General features: G+C 40.8%; 2 protein-coding genes across 2 annotated transcripts; one reads left to right on the top strand and one right to left on the bottom strand.

Moving 5' to 3' along the window:
- Positions 1 to 355: 355 nt before the first annotated feature.
- LOC138604594 (complement factor B) lies at positions 356 to 10,414 on the top strand. Its single transcript, XM_069676540.1, has 19 exons — positions 356 to 407; positions 522 to 628; positions 2,366 to 2,513; positions 2,641 to 2,826; positions 4,339 to 4,518; positions 4,702 to 4,800; positions 4,904 to 5,046; positions 5,151 to 5,292; positions 5,392 to 5,526; positions 5,679 to 5,786; positions 7,941 to 8,078; positions 8,198 to 8,307; positions 8,383 to 8,500; positions 8,647 to 8,794; positions 8,905 to 8,978; positions 9,523 to 9,614; positions 9,699 to 9,831; positions 9,921 to 9,970; positions 10,058 to 10,414. The coding sequence occupies exons 1-19, from the start codon at positions 356 to 358 to the stop codon at positions 10,229 to 10,231; spliced, it is 2,337 nt and encodes a 778-aa protein (XP_069532641.1). The 3' UTR covers positions 10,232 to 10,414.
- On the bottom strand, positions 10,287 to 20,459 carry pnkp (polynucleotide kinase 3'-phosphatase). Its single transcript, XM_069676541.1, has 17 exons — positions 20,339 to 20,459; positions 18,891 to 18,937; positions 18,345 to 18,623; positions 17,949 to 18,230; positions 17,444 to 17,523; positions 17,217 to 17,274; positions 17,023 to 17,130; positions 15,247 to 15,318; positions 14,994 to 15,042; positions 13,823 to 13,893; positions 13,533 to 13,625; positions 13,331 to 13,427; positions 13,186 to 13,247; positions 12,904 to 13,013; positions 11,146 to 11,233; positions 10,978 to 11,045; positions 10,287 to 10,791 (listed from the first exon to the last, which is right to left on the bottom strand). Exons 1-17 carry the CDS (start codon positions 20,457 to 20,459, stop codon positions 10,671 to 10,673), a joined length of 1,806 nt encoding a protein of 601 aa, XP_069532642.1. The 3' UTR covers positions 10,287 to 10,670.
- Between the last annotated feature and the right edge of the window lie 348 nt (positions 20,460 to 20,807).

The following is a 20,807-nucleotide window of genomic DNA, read 5'->3' as shown; positions in this document are numbered from 1 at the left end:
TTATAGGCCGGAGTTGGATACTTTGCCCAAAGCTGGCTCATGACAGAAAGTTTGTAATCTTTAGAGCAGATTTCATTGGCTCTGAATGAATACTTGTCACCAAATAAATCTCACACTTCACAGGGACATAAAACAGGCGAAGCAGATGAAATGAGTGCAACCAAAAAAACGAAAGTAAGAGCTTTTATTTGTGGTCTGTACTAAATTGCTCAATCCTCCTTCCCGGTTTGGTTCTGCTATGTTAATGGGTAATCGGTCATCAAATAAAGCAGCTGACTGCAGGTCGATAAAGACACTCTCGCTGTGGTTTTTCGTCACTCAAAGACGCAAAACACCACTGATACAGAGCGCGGTCATGTATGTCAAAGCCATACTGTGGATACTCCTCTTCAGCTCTGTCCAGGAGGGTGAGTATCTTTTTTTTTGTTACACTTGAGTGTGTTTACTTTGTTGGTGTTTGTGTCTTGCACGCATGAAGAAATTCCTGTTTATCACCAACACTTGTACTGTTTGTGCTCCAGTGTTTCTGCAGGAGTTGGACTATGATTATGGAGCATATGAGGATTCAGAGCCTCGGAACTGCTCGACGACAGAGAGCATCAGAGGTGGACATGTCACCTACTCACAGGTAAAAATAATAAACAGAACATTACACCTGAAATGAATAGTTTATTAATAGATTCACATATCCACATAAAATGTAATCATCCATTATTAACCCCCTCTCAGTTTGGATTTTGATTGTAGGTCAGAAAAAACATTTGAAGGAGTTTTTGGACTGTACTTGCTGTGGGCCATTTTCACCTTTTTAATATGATGTTTAAAAGACTATACAATAATCTATAGACAAAAAAATCTACAGTCAATATAATTGTTTGCAGCTCTACTTCTTTCCTTATATGATTATTTACATCACTCAGGTTGAGAGTAAGGAGCTGAAAAGAAAAAATGTACAGCTTAAGAAAAGATTGCTTCTTTAAGAAAGTGTAGAGGAGTAGTTTGCTGCCCTGGTCTAGATGTTTCTATTATTTTTAACATTAATTTATACATATTAATATACTTTCAGTTCAAGATATCATCTCGAAGATTTTCATGTAAATAAATGTCTGTTTAGTCACTATCTATCGCCGAATGAGGTAGCACAATGATGATTGAGCCTATGGCCCACTGATGAAAGCCTTTACATTTGCAGTATTACAGACTGGGTGTCTGTGGCGACTTTCGTGGAAAAAAATCACAAGCGGCGCCCTGTTAGTGACGTGTTTTCCATCAGCCAGCAGTGGTTGGTCTGCCAGAGAGGGTAGGCGGAGCTAAGCGGCTGCTTTTCCGGTCTCTGCAAGTGCTGCGAGTAAACAGTAATCTACTATGGCTGAACAAACAAAGAAAAGATCAATGATTACAGATACAACTTCAAAAATTAGTGAAAATCCAAAGTAATAGAAACAAACTCGACGCTCAGATGAAGGCATGAAGTCTAAAAAGGAAAGCGACCGTCAGCGAGGAAAATCAAGAGTTACAACCGTAACAAAGGGAGCCAACCGAGGACGTCTGGTTATCTGGGCAGCGTGCTCCCACCATGGCCGTCTGTCGCCATAAGGTGCCGCCAGATACAACGAAACTGAGATCTTCGAGATACCATAGCATCCTGGTCTGGCCATGTATGAAATCGAGTTGACAAGAGAATTACATGGCAACTAAATATTAATTAAGAACGAAGTAAACTTTTTACAAATTTACAAACAACAAATAGTTTTTTTTTTTTTTTACAGTGTCATAGACACAGAATTACATTGGTCAACCATGAGCAGGCACAATTTCTACAGAAAATGTAAAGGCTGAGAAAAGTAAACCATTATGCTTGATATATACCAATATATACTATATATGCACCTGCAACTGCCTTTTATCGCCTCAAGGTGCCGCCAAATAGAACGAAACTGAGAACTTCGAGATTATATCTTTTAAGAGGCTAATATACAAATGTTAAACACTGCATAACAGAGGTTACAAGGTACAACAGAACAGGGACAAAAAGTGAAAATGACAGATGATTATTATTTTTGGGGGAATTTATATAAGAATAAAATAATACAATTTGATGTATCATGTGAGCAATAAATAACACAGAGGCTTCAAAGTGTTTAAGCAGTCAGGAGTCCAGTCACAGAATGTAGGCTAATTAAAGGAGTAATGTCATATGTTGGAAGAGGTCAAAACCAAAAGCAAAGCATTTAAGTTTGGTATAAATTGTGCAAATAAAAAAGGAGTTTATACACTGATTTAGGGGGGTTATATTCAGGTCATGATTAAAAGGATCTAGACTACTTAATTTAGCTCCAAAATTGACCGTGTGTTTCCTCTTCAGGGGGGTCTGGAGGGCAGTGAGCTGACCTATCACTGTGACCCGGGGCAATACCCCTCCCCAGTCAGCTACAGGACCTGCAGTGCTGATGGGGAGTGGTCACCCATGACGTTACCCAGTGGCAGACAGGTGTCTCGTGCCGCATGCAAAGGTGATACATTCAATTTCACGTTCTCAGAACTCTTCTGGTTATAATCTGACTTTTCTTTGTGGTTTTCATACTTCCCTTCTTCCCTGCATCCTCTTTTCTGTTCTGTCCGTCTCTCTCCGGCTCCCAGATGTGTTGTGTCCGGCTCAGCTCCAGCTGGATCACGGGGACATCTGGCCCAGGGATCAGTGGCTCCCTGTTGGGGCCACGCAGAGCTTCCACTGCCAGGAAGGGTTCACTCAGCACGGGTCAGCCCAGAGGACCTGCACTCAGTCAGGGGAGTGGACGGGAACCACTCCTGTCTGCGACAACCATGGTAAGGACGCAACAATAAAAAACCATGCTCACGATAAAGGCCAAATCATGTGTATGATTAAACTACATACAACACATGGATGTATTTCCTGTCCTACATGAGCGGAACAGAGAACAACCGATAGAATATCCTCTTAAATGAGCCTCGTTCACTGTGTGTATTAGAGCGTATAATTATAGAGTGAGCATGCACTGACTAAGCTCACACTTATAAGGATTTACATTGTAAAGCAGCTTTTGATGAATACATGCATTTACTCAACTTAACTTTACCATTTAGTGTTTTTAGACATAAGCTTTCTTTATCATTTCTGTATCAAGGCCTTTGTGCATTAAGCACTATATGCACATATATCCTTTATCAGCACAAACACTTATACATTTATACAATATTTAGGCAATGTCAAACGAGAGGGGGTGCCGTTATACTAAATATCAGCATGGCTGGTCATAGAATACGACCCAATATACAACTGTTCTACAAGCAGCATAGTTATAACAGTAATAATAGTGCCAAATCATAACAGTGTAGAGCAGATCTAGACTGTGCTCTTTGTTATATTACTTACAGAGACCCAGCATTAATCCACCCTGAGCAAGTGCTTTGTGAACAGCCACTTGCTACGACCGGATGGGCAGAGAAAGTCGGGAAGAGGGAGAGACGGAAAGAGAGAGATGAATATTTATTTAGTCATTCATTCAGCTTTATAAACAAAAGTATTTTCGCAACATGACTGGATCACAGGACAAAACTTTCTATAACAAATACTCATCTGTATGTTTCTATTTATCTGCCTGTAAAAAGAGTCTGTGCACAGTGTGATTCAGAAGTACCAGCTTAATCAATTAAATGACTTAAAGACCAGCTCCAGTCATGTTTTAAGACAAATAAAATGGTTGAAATAATAAATAGTGTCTGATATGTTTTTTCTACAAAATCAGTTTAATTAATTTGTAAAAATCCTCCCAAGGCGTCTCCTCCTTCTCCCTCATTAAAAATTCCTGAATCTGCATATCCCGGCCACTATGCACATTTCTAACAGCCCCCTCCACCGTGAAACAAAACACCTCTCTGCCAACGTTTAGTGGCAACTTGCTGAAACTTAGCTAGCTTGAAATGTAGTAATTAGTAGAAGTAACGTTAACGTCAGTAGTCAGTAGTGAGTTTGCAAAATTACAACAATACACATAATGCAGAGCGTCACCCCATCCATGAACGGGATTGGCTCCTTAGGTTTGTGACGTCACAAACCTTCCAATCTGAAAACGTGTTGTTCAGCCTGTCCTTGGGACACTGCAGTTTAAAAGCAGACAGGCCCAGCCATAGAGATGACTGCTGATGTTGTCCCTGATATGTCTTGTAGTGCATGAGAAACACCACATGGAGATGTTTACAATGTTAAGCACTTGATTTTAACAGGAGGGGGTCTTTAATTAGCACTGTATAGTAGACCTTACTGTTGTATAAAATTAAAATTGGATATTTCTTCTGCTCTTGCCCTTCTGTCTTTAGTCGCATCAGATGACTGTCATGACCCAGGGATCCCACCAGGGGCCCAGCGGTCATCGGGCCGGTTTTACCCTGGGGAGAAGGTGACATATCGGTGTCAGGCAGGTACGGATCTGCTCGGGTCTGCTGTAAGGATTTGCCTGGAGAACAGGGAGTGGAGCGGCTCAACTCCACGCTGCCAAGGTGCAGAACGCTAGCTTTTTGTCAAAATAAAATGAGTGCACTGTTGTAATAACAGATAATGAAGCCTTTATTTACTTAAGAACAGAATATGACATTTAAAGATCAACTGGCATTGGCCGGTACGAACTGAACATTATATCATGGTATAACATCCATGCGCGATGTCTTTGTGCTTTCCTGCAGCCCCAAATACCTTTGACTCCCCCAGTGTTGTGGCAGCAGCCATGGCGGGGTCACTTGCTGGAGTCATGGACGTTCTCTCACCTGATGCCAAAAGGAAAGGTGGGCATAGCTTGTATCTGTTATACATGCAACATGAACATGTAAGAGCATGTACGTGAAATTAAAGACAAACCAGCTGAAGATTACTCCGTGTGTTTGTAAGGTGAAAGGTATTCTTTTGGACGATCCTTCCATGTGGATGAAGGCAGCCGGATTAATATCTACATTTTACTGGACACATCTGGGAGCATCTCAGAGACGGACTTTGCAAAATCCAGGGATGCCACTATTGCTCTAATTAGAAAGGTCTGCACCATAAAAAGAACATATTAAATTAGTGTACCAGCTTGCCTGTCATCTTGTCTCATTGGTTGTAAATTGTGCATGTGTTTTTTTTATCTTCTTTCTAGTTGGACAGCTACGAGGTACAGCTGAATTTCCACGTGTTGTCATTTGCCAGCGAAGCAAGAGACATTGTAGATATCACAGACGCACACTTAAGTGGCAGCATCGAAGACGTCATATGGAAGCTGAATAAATTCAAATATGATAGTAAGTCTGCTTCATTCATGCACCACACTTGAGGATATTACACCCCAGGAGATGGTCATGACTTATGGTTACAATCTTTTGCATTTTTTCCATCTGAAGGCCACGGTCGTAAGACGGGCACGAACTTACATGCCGCCCTGAACCGTGTCAGTGAAAAGATGGCCTTCTTGAAGCAAAACAGCGACAGCAACCATTTCAACGAGACTCAGAACGTCATCATCATAGAAACAGACGGTACAGAAAATGTCTCGCAACACGTGCTGAAAAAGCAGCTCCAGTTTATAAATATCTTTAAAACCTCACTAGAGCATAACAGAACATTATAAGAGCCTTAATTTTGCAGAATACATGCGTTTATTATTTCTTTATGTATTCTATGCCTGCAGGTTTCACCAACACAGGCATCGCGCCTCAGACTGCCCTCGCCAGGATCCGGAATCTGTTGGGATACTACAACAACATATCCCCCGACCACACACACGAGACAATGCTGGGTATCAAACAATGTCATAGTCTGCCATTTATAGAATAGATTTACCTTTAAGTTACTCACCTGACATTTTAAACCTACTTTCACTAGTGCAACAACATCAAAAATGACCTAAATTACACACAATCCGGTATGCAAAGTAAAGTGTGTTTGTTCTGCTGATGAAAACTTGGGATGAAAATAATCAAGAGAGTGATTAACGTATCCTCAGCAACACCTGTAGTTGAATTTATTTATATAAACACACACATTAAGTTTACAGGAAGTTATAGAGTAGGAAGTACACGCTGTAGATGTGTCCCAACTCAGGGGCTGCATCCTCCGAAGGACGTATTTCAAAGCTGATTGCGTCACAGAGCCGCGCCTAAGGCTGTCCCATTTCAAAGGCTATGTCAGATGTGGCGGACAAATGCGCCCTCCTTCTCCCAGGACAAGAACGATTCATATGGTGCATCTTTCTTGGCCCAACATTTCCTGAGATTCATTTCGCTCCAATTCTAATTAGATGGTGGACTCTCAAGTGGCCGAGGAATACACTTATAATTGTGATAAATGTTTTTGGTTTCAACTCAATTGAATAGCTCGCAATAAAAATGTTGAAAATAGAAAGAGGCCTTGAAACTTGATCCTTCATAGTCTGGATCCTTCGAAGGATGCAGCCCCACTGAGTGAATAGTGCATGAAAAATACAGTTAACAGTGTAAAATATAGAATAACAGGTCTAAATGTGAATAATTACTCAATACAAAATGCGGCTTGCCCAGCTATGGGTTTTCCTCTGCGAGTAGGGAGTCCACCCGCGCGCGCACACACACTTAGCTACTACTCTGCTAACTTAACTCTAACTTACTGTCTTAAAGTCGAGGTGAAATGAAAAATGTCATTTTAATCCTTTTAGATCACATCCCTGATAATATTGTGCATCTATTTGACAATATAGGCCAAAAAAAATACAGAAAATCCATTTCTTTGTATTCTTATATCAAAATCTGATCATTTTTTCTTCCTGTAAAAAAAAAAAAGTATCCAGTGTGCTTACGTAGGCTAGAACCAACCAATTTCAATCAATCAATCTGCAACATTTAGCCGCAAAGCACCAAGAACGTTCGGTCAGTTAGCTAGCTACTGCGCTGTGGAGAACGTCTGTCTACGCCCACTTATCTACGATCAAATCAAATCCGTCTGATGATATTTCCCGCGTGCACGTCCTGTTTCACTCGGAAATGCGTCACGATATGGAAGCTCCTTTAACGGTCATGGCATGTTAGGAAGATATTACAGACAAGTAACTCAGTTAAAATATGACAACATACCTCAAATATGGGGAGAAATAATCACAAGACTGATAAGCTGATAAATAAGTAGTGTTTTGACGTTCGCGAATGATCCGATTCTTTTCAACCGCTCTTTGGTGCGAACGATGGGAACAGAGGCGCAGGTGAGAGCCGTTCTTTTTATAGTTGTGGCCAAATTTTACTGCCTGCCCGAGATCCACTCCCCTTTATGCCGAATTACCACAGGCAGGTTTTACAGCTGCAACTCCAGCGGAATCAACAGCAACAGTGCCGACGGTGAGCAACAGTATAACGCTCCGCCAAGTTTGTTGTTTTTTTGTTGTCATCTATGTAGTCATACAGAGTTGTATCATAAATTATTGGCAAATCAATGACACTGATTAATTGTTCCGACTTGATTCTGCTGTTTACTTTAAAATTTTCAAAGTGCAGAATTTGAGGCATTTGAGTGCAGGCACGTTTGAAAGTCTGAAAAAAAAGAACGATGAGCCGTTCTTGTTAACGGCTCACGGACAGGAACGGAGCCATAAGATCCGGCTCCCTTCAAACAGACGTAATTCCCAACACTTTTCTTTAGCGACATCTGTAGTTAAACGAGGGAAAATCCCGCAAATTCCACAGGTACATGAAAGGAGACAGAAGCAATCGATCTCAGGAAACAGATTAAGACCACTTTGCAGATCACGGATTAATTTAAACCATTTGTTATTTAGAATATTGTAGCATTTAACCATTTAAAAGTATGTAATTGCTTTTGAAAAATATAATGGTTTTAGGCATACCTCATGTATAACCTGATTTTAGCTTGTCATGTGTTTGTATAAATAATATTATATGTACTGTATGTGTGTGTGTGTTTTTAGATGTCTATGTGTTTGGAATTGGGGACAAAGTGAAAAGAGATCAGCTGAACTCCTTAGCCTCAAAGAAGCGTGGTGAGGAGCATGTCTTTGTTCTGCAAGACTACGAAACGCTGGCAGCGGTGTTCAACAGCATCATAAGTAAGTAGGAGACCAGCAGGGAATAACATTTTTATACAGATTTAGCTCTAGTTTTTAATCTTAAAATTGTAATTAAAACTTCGTACCAACATGTTAAATGGGTATGTTTTATTATACAGGTGACAAGAGTGTGACGATGTGTGGGTTAGCTCAGGAAGACACCTCCGAGGCCCTGGACGGGAGTGAGAAAGGGGTCTACACGAGACCCTGGCACGTCACACTGACAACGGTAGGAGCTTTGCATAATTCAACTGTAAATTTAAATGGCGATTTCCACACATTATATTTTTTCTCCCCTTCCTAGACTATGCCATGTGTTGGGTCCATTGTGAGCGAGAACTGGGTGCTGACGGCTGCTCACTGCTTTGCCAAAGCAAGCACAGACATCATCCCTACTCTTGGGTACATAAGATATGGGCAGGGTCAGTATAAATTATTATAATTCATGCGAGACAATAATAATATAATGGAAGAAAAACAAAATTTAAATAAGGGGCCTATTATATCGTAGCAAACAGCAGGTTGACCCTTTTATTTTGAAATAACAAGCAGCTTCTTTGGTTCCCAGGTGAGGGCACGGTGGTTCCCAAGAAGGTGATCATGCACCCCGAGTACAACACCAGAGCACTTGCAAACAGAAATGTGCCCGAGTTCTATGACTACGATGTAGCTCTGGTGCAGGTCAACATGAGCATCCCGCTGTCCTGGACGACCAGGTAAGACAGGGAAAAGTAATATGGATAGTGTCTTTTGTTCCTGCCTTTGTGTGGCTTAGAAAATGGAAAGAAAACTTAGAGTTGAGTTTGTGTATATTCTCATACAACAGACCTATCTGCTTGCCATGTACGGTGTCAGCCAGCCGAGCCATGAAGAAAGTCAACTCCACCTGTCAGCAGCACAGTACGTGACCCTCTGACCTTTACCCACTGCAAAAGCATTCATGATATAAGTATACAATAACTATTTTTATACTTTACATTGTTAAAGTCCCTGTGAGGAGTTTTAAGCTGGTTATGAAACAGACTAAAACTCTTACTCATACATTTTCCATGGCAAATATTCACATTTGACAGTTAAAAGTTTGCAGGATGGAATATTACTTAAGCCCCTTTCCCACACCTTTCTGGCGCGTTTGTGACGTCAGACAGTGACGCAGCAGAAAAGAGACCGAAAGGAGTATACTTCACTGGCAATGGGAAAAGAGACAATCAGCATGTATTAGTGGGTTTTCCCGGGTCAGGCTGGGTCTGAAAAACCTGCATCAACACGCCAATTTTGGTAGGGATGGGGTATTACAAGCACAGGATGAAAATTCCTCACAGTAGCTTTAATATAATGTTAATAATAGATTTTGACATTTTGACAAAGACTGAATTTTACGTCCAATTTCTATCAATATTTTTAATTCTGATGTATTCTCAGTTAATTGAATGTGTGCTTGCAGGGGAAGAACTGCTACCTCTCAAGGAGACGACTTCCTTTTTTATCCATAAGAACTCCAAGCGCAAGGCGACATATATTCAAACAGGAAGTCAGGTGAAATTGTAATGAAATATACAAACAAATGTAGAGACAATACATTAAATTCATATAACAGAGTAACTCATTTGCTGTGTGTAGAGGCCTAGCTGTGTGGAGAAGGCGATGCTAACGCTCAAAGAGCCCACCGATGTGACTATGGAGGAGTATGTAACTGACAGATTCCTCTGCTCTGGTGGATCAACAGCATACAAGAACTCTATTACCTGTAAAGGTATGGGCTCTACAGAGTCATAACCACCACACTGCTGCTGACCAACATGGCATTCACAATAAAGTTACATGTTGTCTTTCTCTGCACAGGCGACTCTGGAGGATCCTTGTTTCTGCCAAAGAGAAATCGCTACTTTCAGGTTGGGAAGTTTAAGAAGAAAAAAAGCCTCATGACTCGGTCGGCACAGTTTTCATCACATAGATTTTTCTCTCTCTTTCACCTCCAGGTGGGGGTAGTGAGCTGGGGCACCACAGACATATGCAGTAACCCATCGCTGGCAGGTAGAGATGGCAGTCCGCCTCCTGATGCCCGAGACTTTCACATCGACCTGTTTAAGATAATGCCGTGGCTGAAAGAGCATCTGGGTGAGGAGATCCAGTTCCTGCCTGAGATCAAGTGAGAAGACCTGCTCGGATTAGGCCGTAATAACAGAATGCAAAACACAAGAGCCCTCCGAGCTTTCCAAAGCTTTATTGTCAGATGGAACAGTTGATTATTACAGCTGCGATGCAGTAAAGTCACTTGTAAAGGAAGGCTTTTTTTTAACAAATTATAAAAAACATGAAAAAGTAATCCTGCTTGCAATCACTCTCTATTCTTAACTTGTAAAACCATGCATATTTAGTCCCTGAGACACAAATATAAATCAAGATCTATCATTACATTCATATTATGTGTCCAATAAGTTTGATAAAATAATGCTTTTGTGGAAGGACCTGATTCAGAGCTGCAAATTTTAACATCACTGGTCTTACTTTGTACTTAGAGGCTAGTAAGCAAATAAGCCGAGACAGAAAAGCAGTTGAGTGTCAGCGGCGAAGTGAAGGTCAGTTGTCCGATCAGCCCTCAGAAAACTGCCGGAACAGGATTTCTGATTGGCTGTCTTTGAAGGTTGGGACAAAGTGGATCTGTAGGATCTCAGAGAATCCCTCAGAGAGAGCAGGAGCCACAAAGTGTTTCCTGTCAAGAGAGAGGAATATATTAGAGTGGTCAGGACCAGAGCTGTTACTATAACAAAACCGGCAGCCTTTCATTTAACATAATTACAAAGATAAAGCAAGAGTTACTAAAACCGTATTGAAATAGAAGAATAAATCATGTTTTATAACCGGTAAAGGTGTAAGAAGAAAGGTTATGTCTTCTTACTTGTAACTGTGGAAAACCATGTCATTGACCTTGGCGTGTTTGCTGTCTGATGGAGCCATCTCACGGAACTGGGAACGACAATAATTCATTATTAAAAAAAAAAAACACTTGTCAACACCAGCCCGGCTAAAACAAAACAATGGGTAAAGCTGTTATAAAGAGTCTTACTCTGTTGTTGTGTTTGGCTTGCTCCAGAGAGGCGGAGAACTGGAAGCAGCGACAGGGCACTCCTGCAGCCTTGGCCACGTCCAAATATCTTTAAAATATACACAGAACATTGGTTACACAAACAAAACATATATAAACACATTCAGAAAAGATAAATGCCATCTGTGACAAGCCTATATCTGCCCAAATATAACGGCTCTAGTTTGAACCAGATTGCGAGGTATATAGGGATAAACAAAGCCAAAGGGATTGCCTACGTTCTTACATGATCCAGACAAGCCAATGCGAAAAAGGACATAAAACCCATTAAAACTATAATTTCTAGCATGTTATGTTTACTACCAATGTAAACATTTTACATGCTAAAAAAAGTTATTAAACCACTAAAGAGTCTTTTGGCTTTTCCCACAAACATTTTTGAAACTATTAAAGAGGGGGTATTATGCTAATATCAAGCTTCATATTTCACTCTGTGATACCTGTGGAGTAGCTTAGCACAATTTAAAGTTAAAAAAACACTGATGCTCTGTGCAGGCCCTCTGCCTGAAACGACCCAGTCAGCTCTGTCCCTTTGAGAAACCCTGCCCCTCTTTCTTCTGATTTGTGATGTCACAAAGTGCAGCGTGTAGAAAAAACTGTGTGAAACTTGGCATTCACAGCAGCCAGCAGACGCTGAGAAGCCTGGGGGTTACTCCAACATACTTTTACCTACAGATTTGAAACTTCACCCACATTTAGTCTGGATATCCAACATTGTAACACTAGATATGTCTTAAAGCATAATAACATCATAGCATCTCTCCAGAAAAAAAACAGGTGTTTGGTTCTTTGATATGAAATAAGTTTTACAGTGTTGTTTCCGATTTCAAAACTGTTCCTTTACTATGTCTGATTAAGTTGTATGTGTTTGCTGAGTTAGTGGCAGAGAAGTGACAGGAAACATCAAAATAGAAATCACTTACTAACTCCCCTAAATTATTGTTAGAAGGAACAATAGATTGCTGGATTACCTTGGTAATATGTGTTATACTGTGCTAATACACAGCTCCATAAAAAATTAGGCGTTTTTACAATGGAACACCTGGCCAAAGGTAAATGTTTAATTCTGTGAAATTAGTTATTTTCTGAAAGGATTGAAATTGCTGGTCTCATGTGTTAAAAATGTTTCCTTTAATCATTCCTGCAAGGTGTTTTGTCAGAAAAATTATTTTAACTTACTGCGCCACAATTTCAAGAACCATCAACCACCAGAGAGGTATCATCTCTTGCACTATCATCCATTATCTGTAACGCTTATCCTGTTCAGGGTCACAGGGGGGGCTGGAGCCGATCCCAGCTGTCATTGGACTGATTACCAGTCAATCACAGGGCTGACACATAGAGACAGACAACCTTACACGCTCACTCTCACACCTACGGCTATTTTGGAGTCCACAATGAACCTAACGAGTATGTCTTTGGACTGCGGGAGGAAGCCGGAGGGAACCCACGCGTGCACAGGGAGAACATGCAAACTCCACACAGAAAGGCCCACTTCGTCTGAACCAGGATTCAAACCATGAGCCTTCTATCTGTGAGGCAACAGTGCTAACCACTGCACCACCATGCAGCCCAGTTATACTTGTATATCAGTGCAAAATAAGACCTTATTTATGCATTATTGTAAGTGAGGTGGATACTGATTATATACTGAAACATGCATGGACACACTCACAGCAACGCATGTACACAGCCCGTTGTGATACATTTGTGCTTTACCGTTTGCGAGACTCTAGGTCTGGGTTGGTGTTGTCGACGGCCACGCTACGACCCTCTTGCAGAGCGCGCTCACATGCTGACACGCACTTCTGCCATGAACCGAGAGTGTCCTGATACAGAAAAAAAAACATGGCGGATTGATCACAACATGTTGGGTACGTCTTTAAGGAAAGAGGTTAATAATATGTGGGATACTCTTCTTATTATGAAAGCAGTGTAGAAACATCATTGTAAACATTTCTGCATTTAGAACTGGAGCATTGTTAATTAAAATCCACTCACCCTGTTGATGTAGGCATAACCTTTTGGAACAACGTGGGTGTGGAAGAAGGTGGATTTACCCGCTGTGGAAGGGAAGACAGATGAGTGACATCATCCAAACAGTGTTGGTGGGAGGGGAGAGCAGAAGAAGTTATATATAACTTACATGCAGGGAAACCCACAGCAACGATGACCTCTGTCTTGCTGGAGGTGAGAGAGGCGGACGGCGGGTCGTACAGCTGTGCAGTGGAGTCAATCTTCTTCTAAAAGTTTAGATAAAGAAGCGTATTAATAAAAATACAGACCCAAAGCAAATTAGAAAATGTTTTCTTATACAATGCAGTTTACAGCATGTTCATTGTTCTCACAGGGTCGTAACTAGGCAGGTTGTAGGGGGCACTCTTCCAGCCCAGGAAATACTCCTCCGGGGTGTGGAACAGCAGCCCAATGTTCTGAGCAAACTACAAAAGCAGGAAGGAAGACAGTAACTGGTACACAGTCCTCTTATTTAAGCAGTTTTTAAGGTCATTAAGAAACATTAAGAGTCTTACTTTAGACATATTTGTGACACACAAGATTACACATAACACCATACAAGTAAAGGCAGAGGGAGGAGGAGGAGGAATGGCACAAACAGAGTTTAAATCAGAGGTCTTACCAGTCGGTCACTGCAGGAGAAATCCTTCTTCTTCTTCCCTGGAGCCCAGTTCTCTGGCCGTCCTGCAGCATCTGTGCACAGAGGTTAGGTCAAAAGCTGTGTGTGTGTGCAGTTTTAAAAGGTTAATTCTCAATCATTTCTGGGGTTTTGGGGTTAGGTTTACACCTGGGCATCCTACCTGTAATTGGGTATAGTTTATGGTTCAGTTTACGTCCAGCACTTAGCATTAAAGCTACAGTAGGCAACATTATTTCATAAGAATTTGGTTAAAATAACAAATTTTGATCATTGCATTTCCCTTACAATATTAATTTGTAATTTGTATTTAGTTTGTTTAAAAATGTGTCTGAATCAAACAACCAATCAGGGTTAGCTTTCCATGTAACTAACCAATCACAGCAACCCTGTACAAACTAGCGTCATCCAACTTCTACATGACTTGTTTCAGCAGCACACATGCAGAGGGTTTGTCGGTCAGGAGCTACCACAACTTGTGTAATTTTCCTATACCTCTTTTATATTTCATAAAGAAGCATATATTGCTAAAGAAGAGCAACGAAGAGAGCACTAAATAAAAAGAGGGATCCGACGAGTGGGAGTGTACGGGGCTGAAGAGCAATGCGATGCAGAGGTTGACCTACCGGTAACGGTAGCTCTTACGGTAACAGCTAACGGTAGCACTAAGCTCCAACACCTTGAGGTAAAAAGATGGTCCACACCAAGAATCATAACTGTAATGATAACTTTAGTAGTATTTTAATATTTTGCAATAAAGCAAGAAGGTGAACTTTTTGGAATAAACTGTATCTCTCTTTTCTCTCTTTCCTTGCCTGGGTGCTGCAGAGAGACGCACCGTATTACGGCTGTGCGGCACACACCAGTTGCAAAATGCATGTGCATGTTTTGGTGTAAGTGAAAATGTTTTTTACACTGAAATATCCATGTTGCTTACTGTCACTTTAAGGATTAAAATGGAGGCTAATATTTGGTTTAACTTTTGGGTTTAAGGAAAATAAGGTTGAACAAGGATCAAACAACATCTTTGGTTTTCAAAATGAAGCTGAATGCTAGCGTGTGTGTGTTTGCATTAGAAAGACTAAAAACAAAGTCACCTGTTGGTATAGGATGCTAATCACTATAGCAACAACTCTTCAAACCCAACCTCACTCACCTCCCACATAAACACACTGTGTCTTGTCAACAGTCACACCATCATTAGCCTGCGCAGGAAACACACATGCAAAGACACCTTTAGTTAAACCTGACAGCTTCTTGTCACACAAAGCACGAGACAAAAGTCAGCATGATGGGAGGAATAATAAAAGGGCGTCTCCTCTGACTCATCTTAATAACTGCACTGAAATTCAGTGCAAACACTCGATGTGAGGTGTGGTTCGTAAATAATAGGGGGTGTGTGCAGTTACCTTGTCACACAAGTGGTTCCACATTCCCATCACGGGTTTTCTGTAGATGCCAGGACCGGTTGCTACAAACACCTGAGACACAAACGAGAAGAGGACATAAATATCAGCTTTTTGTGTAACAACTAGGAGAGAAATGAGAGCAGAGACTTGCAGAACACCTGGACGTAGCCTTTTGGCTTACCTGCTTTAAACCTGCATTCTTTATAATCATCAATAGGGGGCGACTCCATTGGTTGCAAAAACAAATCAAATGAGAAAACAGCCTCTTTTCTCAATTGATATTTTATATTTATGGTCTCAATTACAAAATTTAAATCTCCTCCGATACAACTTAAAAAAGCCACTGTCAGTCAAAGCTGGTGTTCTCTGTAATCGATAGAAGCAATAATATTTGAAATTGGCGCCATAGCTGTGGAGAAAGTTGTAGAAACAGCTCACGGTTTCGCCCATTCTACATTCCTACAACACCCAGCGTGCATTGCGCCCCTCATTCTGAAAGGAACGGCCCAGCGAGAGACGCTGGAGTGAAATACTACTGTTTTCCAGTCAAGGACATTGATCGCTGCAGGCAATGGCTCAGAGCGGTACAGAATCCGAAATACCACGAGAATATACCGATGAATCGTCTAAAAAATCTTCAGGTCTGCAGTCTACATTTCAAAACCTGACGATTTTGAATGAGACATGACATCGAAGACGGGCGTCCTAGATTGAGGACGTTTTCCAGGGCCCATTGGAGAAGCGGATAGCGTCCTCCAAGGGCACAGAGCGAAATTGCATTTTTTTCTACCATAATGGCATTAGTCCCAATAATAGCATGATAGGACCAAGTTTGAAAATCAGCGAACTGGCCCTTTAAAGGATAACTTCAGGATTTTTCAACCTAGACCCTATTTTCCCATGTGTTTGTGTGTAGTCTTCTCTCACTCCTCTCTCCTTCTTCCTGCAACAACTACGGTCTCGCGCGACATTTCGGCTTTGGGACAACCTGCCTGAGGAGATAAGGCTCGCAAAATCAGTGACATCTTTTAAATCTCTTCTTAAAACTCACTTTTATAGACTTGCTTTTACGTGCTGTCGTCTTCTTATTGACTTTTATCTATCTTTTCAAAATTTTTATTTCACTTTACTCTCTTTTTCATCTTTTTATTGCTCTTAGTTCTTTTATATCCTTTTATTGTTCTATTGTCCTAACCTCCTTTATTGCTTATATTTCCTTTAGCCCCTTGATTGCCTTTTTTTTCCCCTCTTACATTGCTTGTATTGCTTTTATTTCTTTTGTTTGGTTCTATTGCTTTTAAATCTTTGTTTTATAGCCCTTGTTGGTTTTATTTATTTATTCTGTTGCTTTTACAGCTTTTATTTCTCTTTTTGATTCATTTCCTCTCTTTTATCTTGACTAGCTATTTTATTTCTATTTATTGTTTCTACTTCTTCTTGCTTGTCCCCTTTCTGTGATCTGCTGGATTTATGATTTGCTTGTTTTCCTGTTTTGCTTTGCTTCGTTGTCAAAGCACTTTGTAAACTCTTGTTTTTAAAGGTGCTATATAAATAAAGTTATTATTATTATTATTATTACCTGTGATTGACTACCATGTCAACCTGTCAACCAGGTGGAGGCGTAGCACCTCTATCCACCCTCTAGTACAAATTTGTGTAATCCTGCATTGATCAAAATGCTCAATGCTCTAAAACAGTAATCCACAAACCAAATGGTGACATCACAGTGCCTCATCTGCTTTCTATTTATCGGAGTTAACCTCCAGCATGACCGACCTGCACGGGCAGCTTCAGCGTGGTGAGAATGTCCTCTACTTTAGACTTGAAGACTTCTGGTCTGAGTTTTCCTCTAGCGATCCCCATCTGGTTGGTGAAGAATACCACCTGCAGAAAGAGAGCAGAGGAAGGGTAGAACAGGAAGTGCAGGGGCATATTTCACATTGAGTTCAGATCGTTTTGTTCCTTCTCACTTTGTATCCTGTCTTGAGCAGGTTGGCAAGCTTGGGCTGAATTTCAGGAAACAGGATCCTGTTATTTGAACAAATAAAGCAGAAGAATATTACCACAATGCAGGACTTGTAATATAATCCATATAAACCAAAGAGCTGGGAATAAAGATACGCGAGAAAGAGACCATGTGTCACATTGCTAAGCTGTGTGACAGTTTAAAAGGGAGAGTTTAAGATTGAAGACATACTTCCAGTCATCTGGTCCTGTGGGGAACACTTTGCCAGACTTGGTGGTGATGATGCAGCCATCAATGTCAAACCCAGCAATCTGGAGAACAAGAAGAGGACATGTTCAGACATGAGCAGCTTAAGCTAACACAAGTAATTAAAGATAAAGTTTGCTAGCTCCTATAGAGCACTTGTCGGCTTTATTGGAAATAAAACATGTTAACAAGATTGAAAATTATCTAACACTGTCGAGAGAACCTTCTTTTGAAGGAGTACTTTTCACCCAAGACTGTTCGTTCTAAACTATAACATAATATAATACTCCAGGAGACTGGAGAAGATGCCCCACCAAACTCAACAACAGAAGTTAAAGCTACAACCACAATTAAGTCATTATTGTTTCTTCTGTTTATTCATTTCTTGATTCATTATTTGTTGTGTAAAATAGCAGCAAATGTGTGTCAACAAAGTGTCCCACACCTATTGTAATATTTAAATGTCTCGATACATTACAACAGTTCCCACCTTGTCACTCCCTTTGACGCCAGCAGCAGTGTAAAGCAACAGGTTGCTTATCTGCTGCCAGTTGCTCTTCAGACAGCCCTTTGAAGATGATGATGAAGATGAAGGCTGTGTGCTGGCACTCCCCTCCGCCACAGACTTCCCTGCCAACTCCTGCAGCTGCTTTAGCTTTTCCTCTGCCAGTCTCTCCTCCTCATCCTCTTCTTTGTCTGCGGCCACCTCACCTCTTCTTAGGCGCTTCCCCTCAGGGGGCCCCCTCTCTGGGCTTCGTCTTCTCTTAGAGGACTGAACAAGAAAATAAAATAATACAATGTCTCTCATTTTTAGTTGCACTTATGACACATGAAATAATAAACCAGATGCATAAACACAAAGACTGAACAGTGTCAGGTGTGTTACCTTCATGGGAGAGGTGGAAAAGAAATCCTTTATGCTGCGCTTGGGATTTGGACTGGACTGGGCCTCTTGTTCCCTCTCGTTCCTTCCTCCTTTTGTCTTATCTGTAGCTTTTAATCCTTTCTGTGCAGCACTGGAGGCTGCTCCGTTTGAACTCAGAGAAAAGTGCAGTTTAAAAGGATGGCTCTGGTTAACCAGGTAGAGTGTGCCTTTATCGGTGAGTTTACCAGACTGGCCCCTGCTCAGCTGCTCGCTGTCCAGAGAACTCGGATTTGGACCCAACTGCGGAAGAAAAAAGGACGAGTTTGGACATTGGACTGCAGCATTTATTATAAAGTTTATAGGACAGAAGATAAGCAGGGTGTGTCAAAGGTGTGTACCGCCATCATGTGCTTTAGTCATGATGACCAAGCTGATATTTTTATTATGCGGCTCCAAATATTAACTCGGTGTTGTCTTAGTTAAGTGTCGCTTGGCAGAGGTGTCTCTCACAGGGAGGGAGACTGAACCCGAGACACTGTGTGCTGGCTGCAGTGTTTGTTGTCTTACCTGAGTTACAACCACATCCCGGTCTGCATAGCAAGCCACCACCTTCACTGAAAGAGACACGAGGGTTATTGCCATCATATAGACACAGACACATACTGACACACATTTCCATATGCCAGTTAATTCAGAACTGAAATATTTGGCGGATTATCTGATTGACGAAAATGTCATAAAACAGTTTGACATCTTATTTAAAATGAATAAAATCCCCTTTTCAAGCAAAAATATTTAAAAAATAATAAAAGTTTTGATATGTAATTTTCAGCTTTTCTTTTTGTTTCACTGTTATCTGACATTTTGTATATCAGATGACTAATCTAATGCGTAAAATACATTTATATTTGCTTATATTCATGCAAATATACACAATTGCTGTGGCCTTCAAAGATGTAACCACCTTTTCAAGTATGTAGTGCCAATACACTTGTTCAAGAGAAAAAGATTTAACAGGAATGACATCTATAGGGCTCGAATTAACACTTGTTTTCATTATTGGCTATTATTGATTATTTTGATCTGTAAGTGGTAGAAAACAGTGAAAATAGTTCTTCGCAGTTTCCCAGCACCAGATGTGACATCTTTAAATGGCTTGTTTTGACCGACTTAAGTGTAACTTACTCCTTCTCACACTAAGAGCCTATTAGGACAATCAGGACTGCAGAAAAAAATCATTGGGGCTGACCTGCCAGGTAACGTCACTGCAGGCCCCTCACACCCCGGACATAAACCGTTTAAACTTCCCCCCTCCGGAAGGCGTTACAGAACACTGTACGCCAAAACAGTTTCTTCCCACACTCACTCTGATAAACACTTAACAGTAACAGAGTGTCAGTACAATCAGTGTCACCTGTAATAACATTTATTGTTCTTCATTGTATGGGCACATTTTTTACTGTAAGTATTGGAAACTATCTACTTTATGTAAATTAACCCATCTATTACATAACTAAATATTTTTTAAATAATATTACATATTTCAGCATCGTTGCACTCCACATATCTGCACATGTTTAAGTGTACATATAAAACAAAGTTAACTGGAGTCAAATTCCTTGTGTGTGTACATACCTGGCCAATAAAACTGAATCTAAATATTCTCTTTGTAAGAACAATGAACCAGTTCATGTCAAGCTAGCAGGAATATATATTTTAATCTCATTCAAGAAATGTATTTAGAATTAATTCTCTCCTGCTCAGCCCTGGTACTGAACCACCATGACATAGCACAATTAATTGTTGACATAATTAAAAAGAAAACTTTATCAGCCAAATTACCACCCTATAATGCGTTGCCTTTATCATATTTATGTAGGGTGTGTGTGCTTTTGAAAACTCGTAGCCAATTGACTGAGGTATATTTTGTGAACTAGAAGGTTCTCGTGGTATGTAAGTCCAAGTGACCAATGTCATGGAGATCTCCAGTGTTTTCATGTCCGAGTTTTCCTCACCCTGGTGCCTGGAGCATTTCTTATCCGCGACCCCGGTGTCCGGACCCCTGCCCAAAATCACAGCTCGTCCATCCTCCAGGGAGACCCGAGCTCCAGAGGGGCTAACAAGAGTGCAAGACATCAGAGCGAGCGACCACAACGAGACTGCTTCACTTTCAGCTTACTGCTGTGTTTGTGTCCGACTCGTTTGATAAAATAATGAACCGAGAAACAGAAATAAAATACTTATCGGCAGCTCCCTATAGTCTTAATGTACTACTTTTACCAGAATGTATGTGTATCTGAGTTGGTAGTTAAACTGCTGTAGGAGTAAACAAACCGGAGAGGACTTTTTTTGGAGTGTGCCCGCGGTCCCTCAGAAAAATACGCTCGTACGGAAACATGACCGACTTCAACGTTCCTTTTACTTTTCCGGGTTTCTCTTCAGTATTCCATCCAGCATATCTTTGTCATTCTTTATTTGTTGACT

Source organism: Semicossyphus pulcher, unplaced genomic scaffold, assembly GCF_022749685.1.
Source record: "Semicossyphus pulcher isolate SPU_LCO1_2020_fin unplaced genomic scaffold, fSemPul1.0.p SCAF_26, whole genome shotgun sequence".
NCBI classification, from domain to species: Eukaryota; Metazoa; Chordata; class Actinopteri; order Labriformes; family Labridae; genus Semicossyphus; species Semicossyphus pulcher.
The sequence above is the reverse complement of the archived record's forward strand: the minus strand, read 5'-3'. Positions and strand labels throughout refer to the sequence as shown.

What these genes read in the sequence shown, in the direction of transcription:
- pnkp (XM_069676541.1), bottom strand. Translation starts at nt 20,459, where the DNA reads ATGTCTTGCACTCTTGTTAGCCCCTCTGGAGCTCGGGTCTCCCTGGAG. An exon ending in GAAATGCTCCAGGCACCAGG is followed by an intron (nt 18,938 to 20,338) that starts GTGAGGAAAACT and finishes TGTCTCTTTCAG; the next exon opens with TGAAGGTGGTGGCTTGCTAT. An exon ending in GTTATGCCTACATCAACAGG is followed by an intron (nt 13,014 to 13,185) that starts GTGAGTGGATTT and finishes TTTCTGTATCAG; the next exon opens with GACACTCTCGGTTCATGGCA.
- LOC138604594 (XM_069676540.1), top strand. Translation starts at nt 356, where the DNA reads ATGTATGTCAAAGCCATACTGTGGATACTCCTCTTCAGCTCTGTCCAG. An exon ending in ACCTGATGCCAAAAGGAAAG is followed by an intron (nt 4,801 to 4,903) that starts GTGGGCATAGCT and finishes TGTGTTTGTAAG; the next exon opens with GTGAAAGGTATTCTTTTGGA. An exon ending in CCGCTGTCCTGGACGACCAG is followed by an intron (nt 8,795 to 8,904) that starts GTAAGACAGGGA and finishes CTCATACAACAG; the next exon opens with ACCTATCTGCTTGCCATGTA.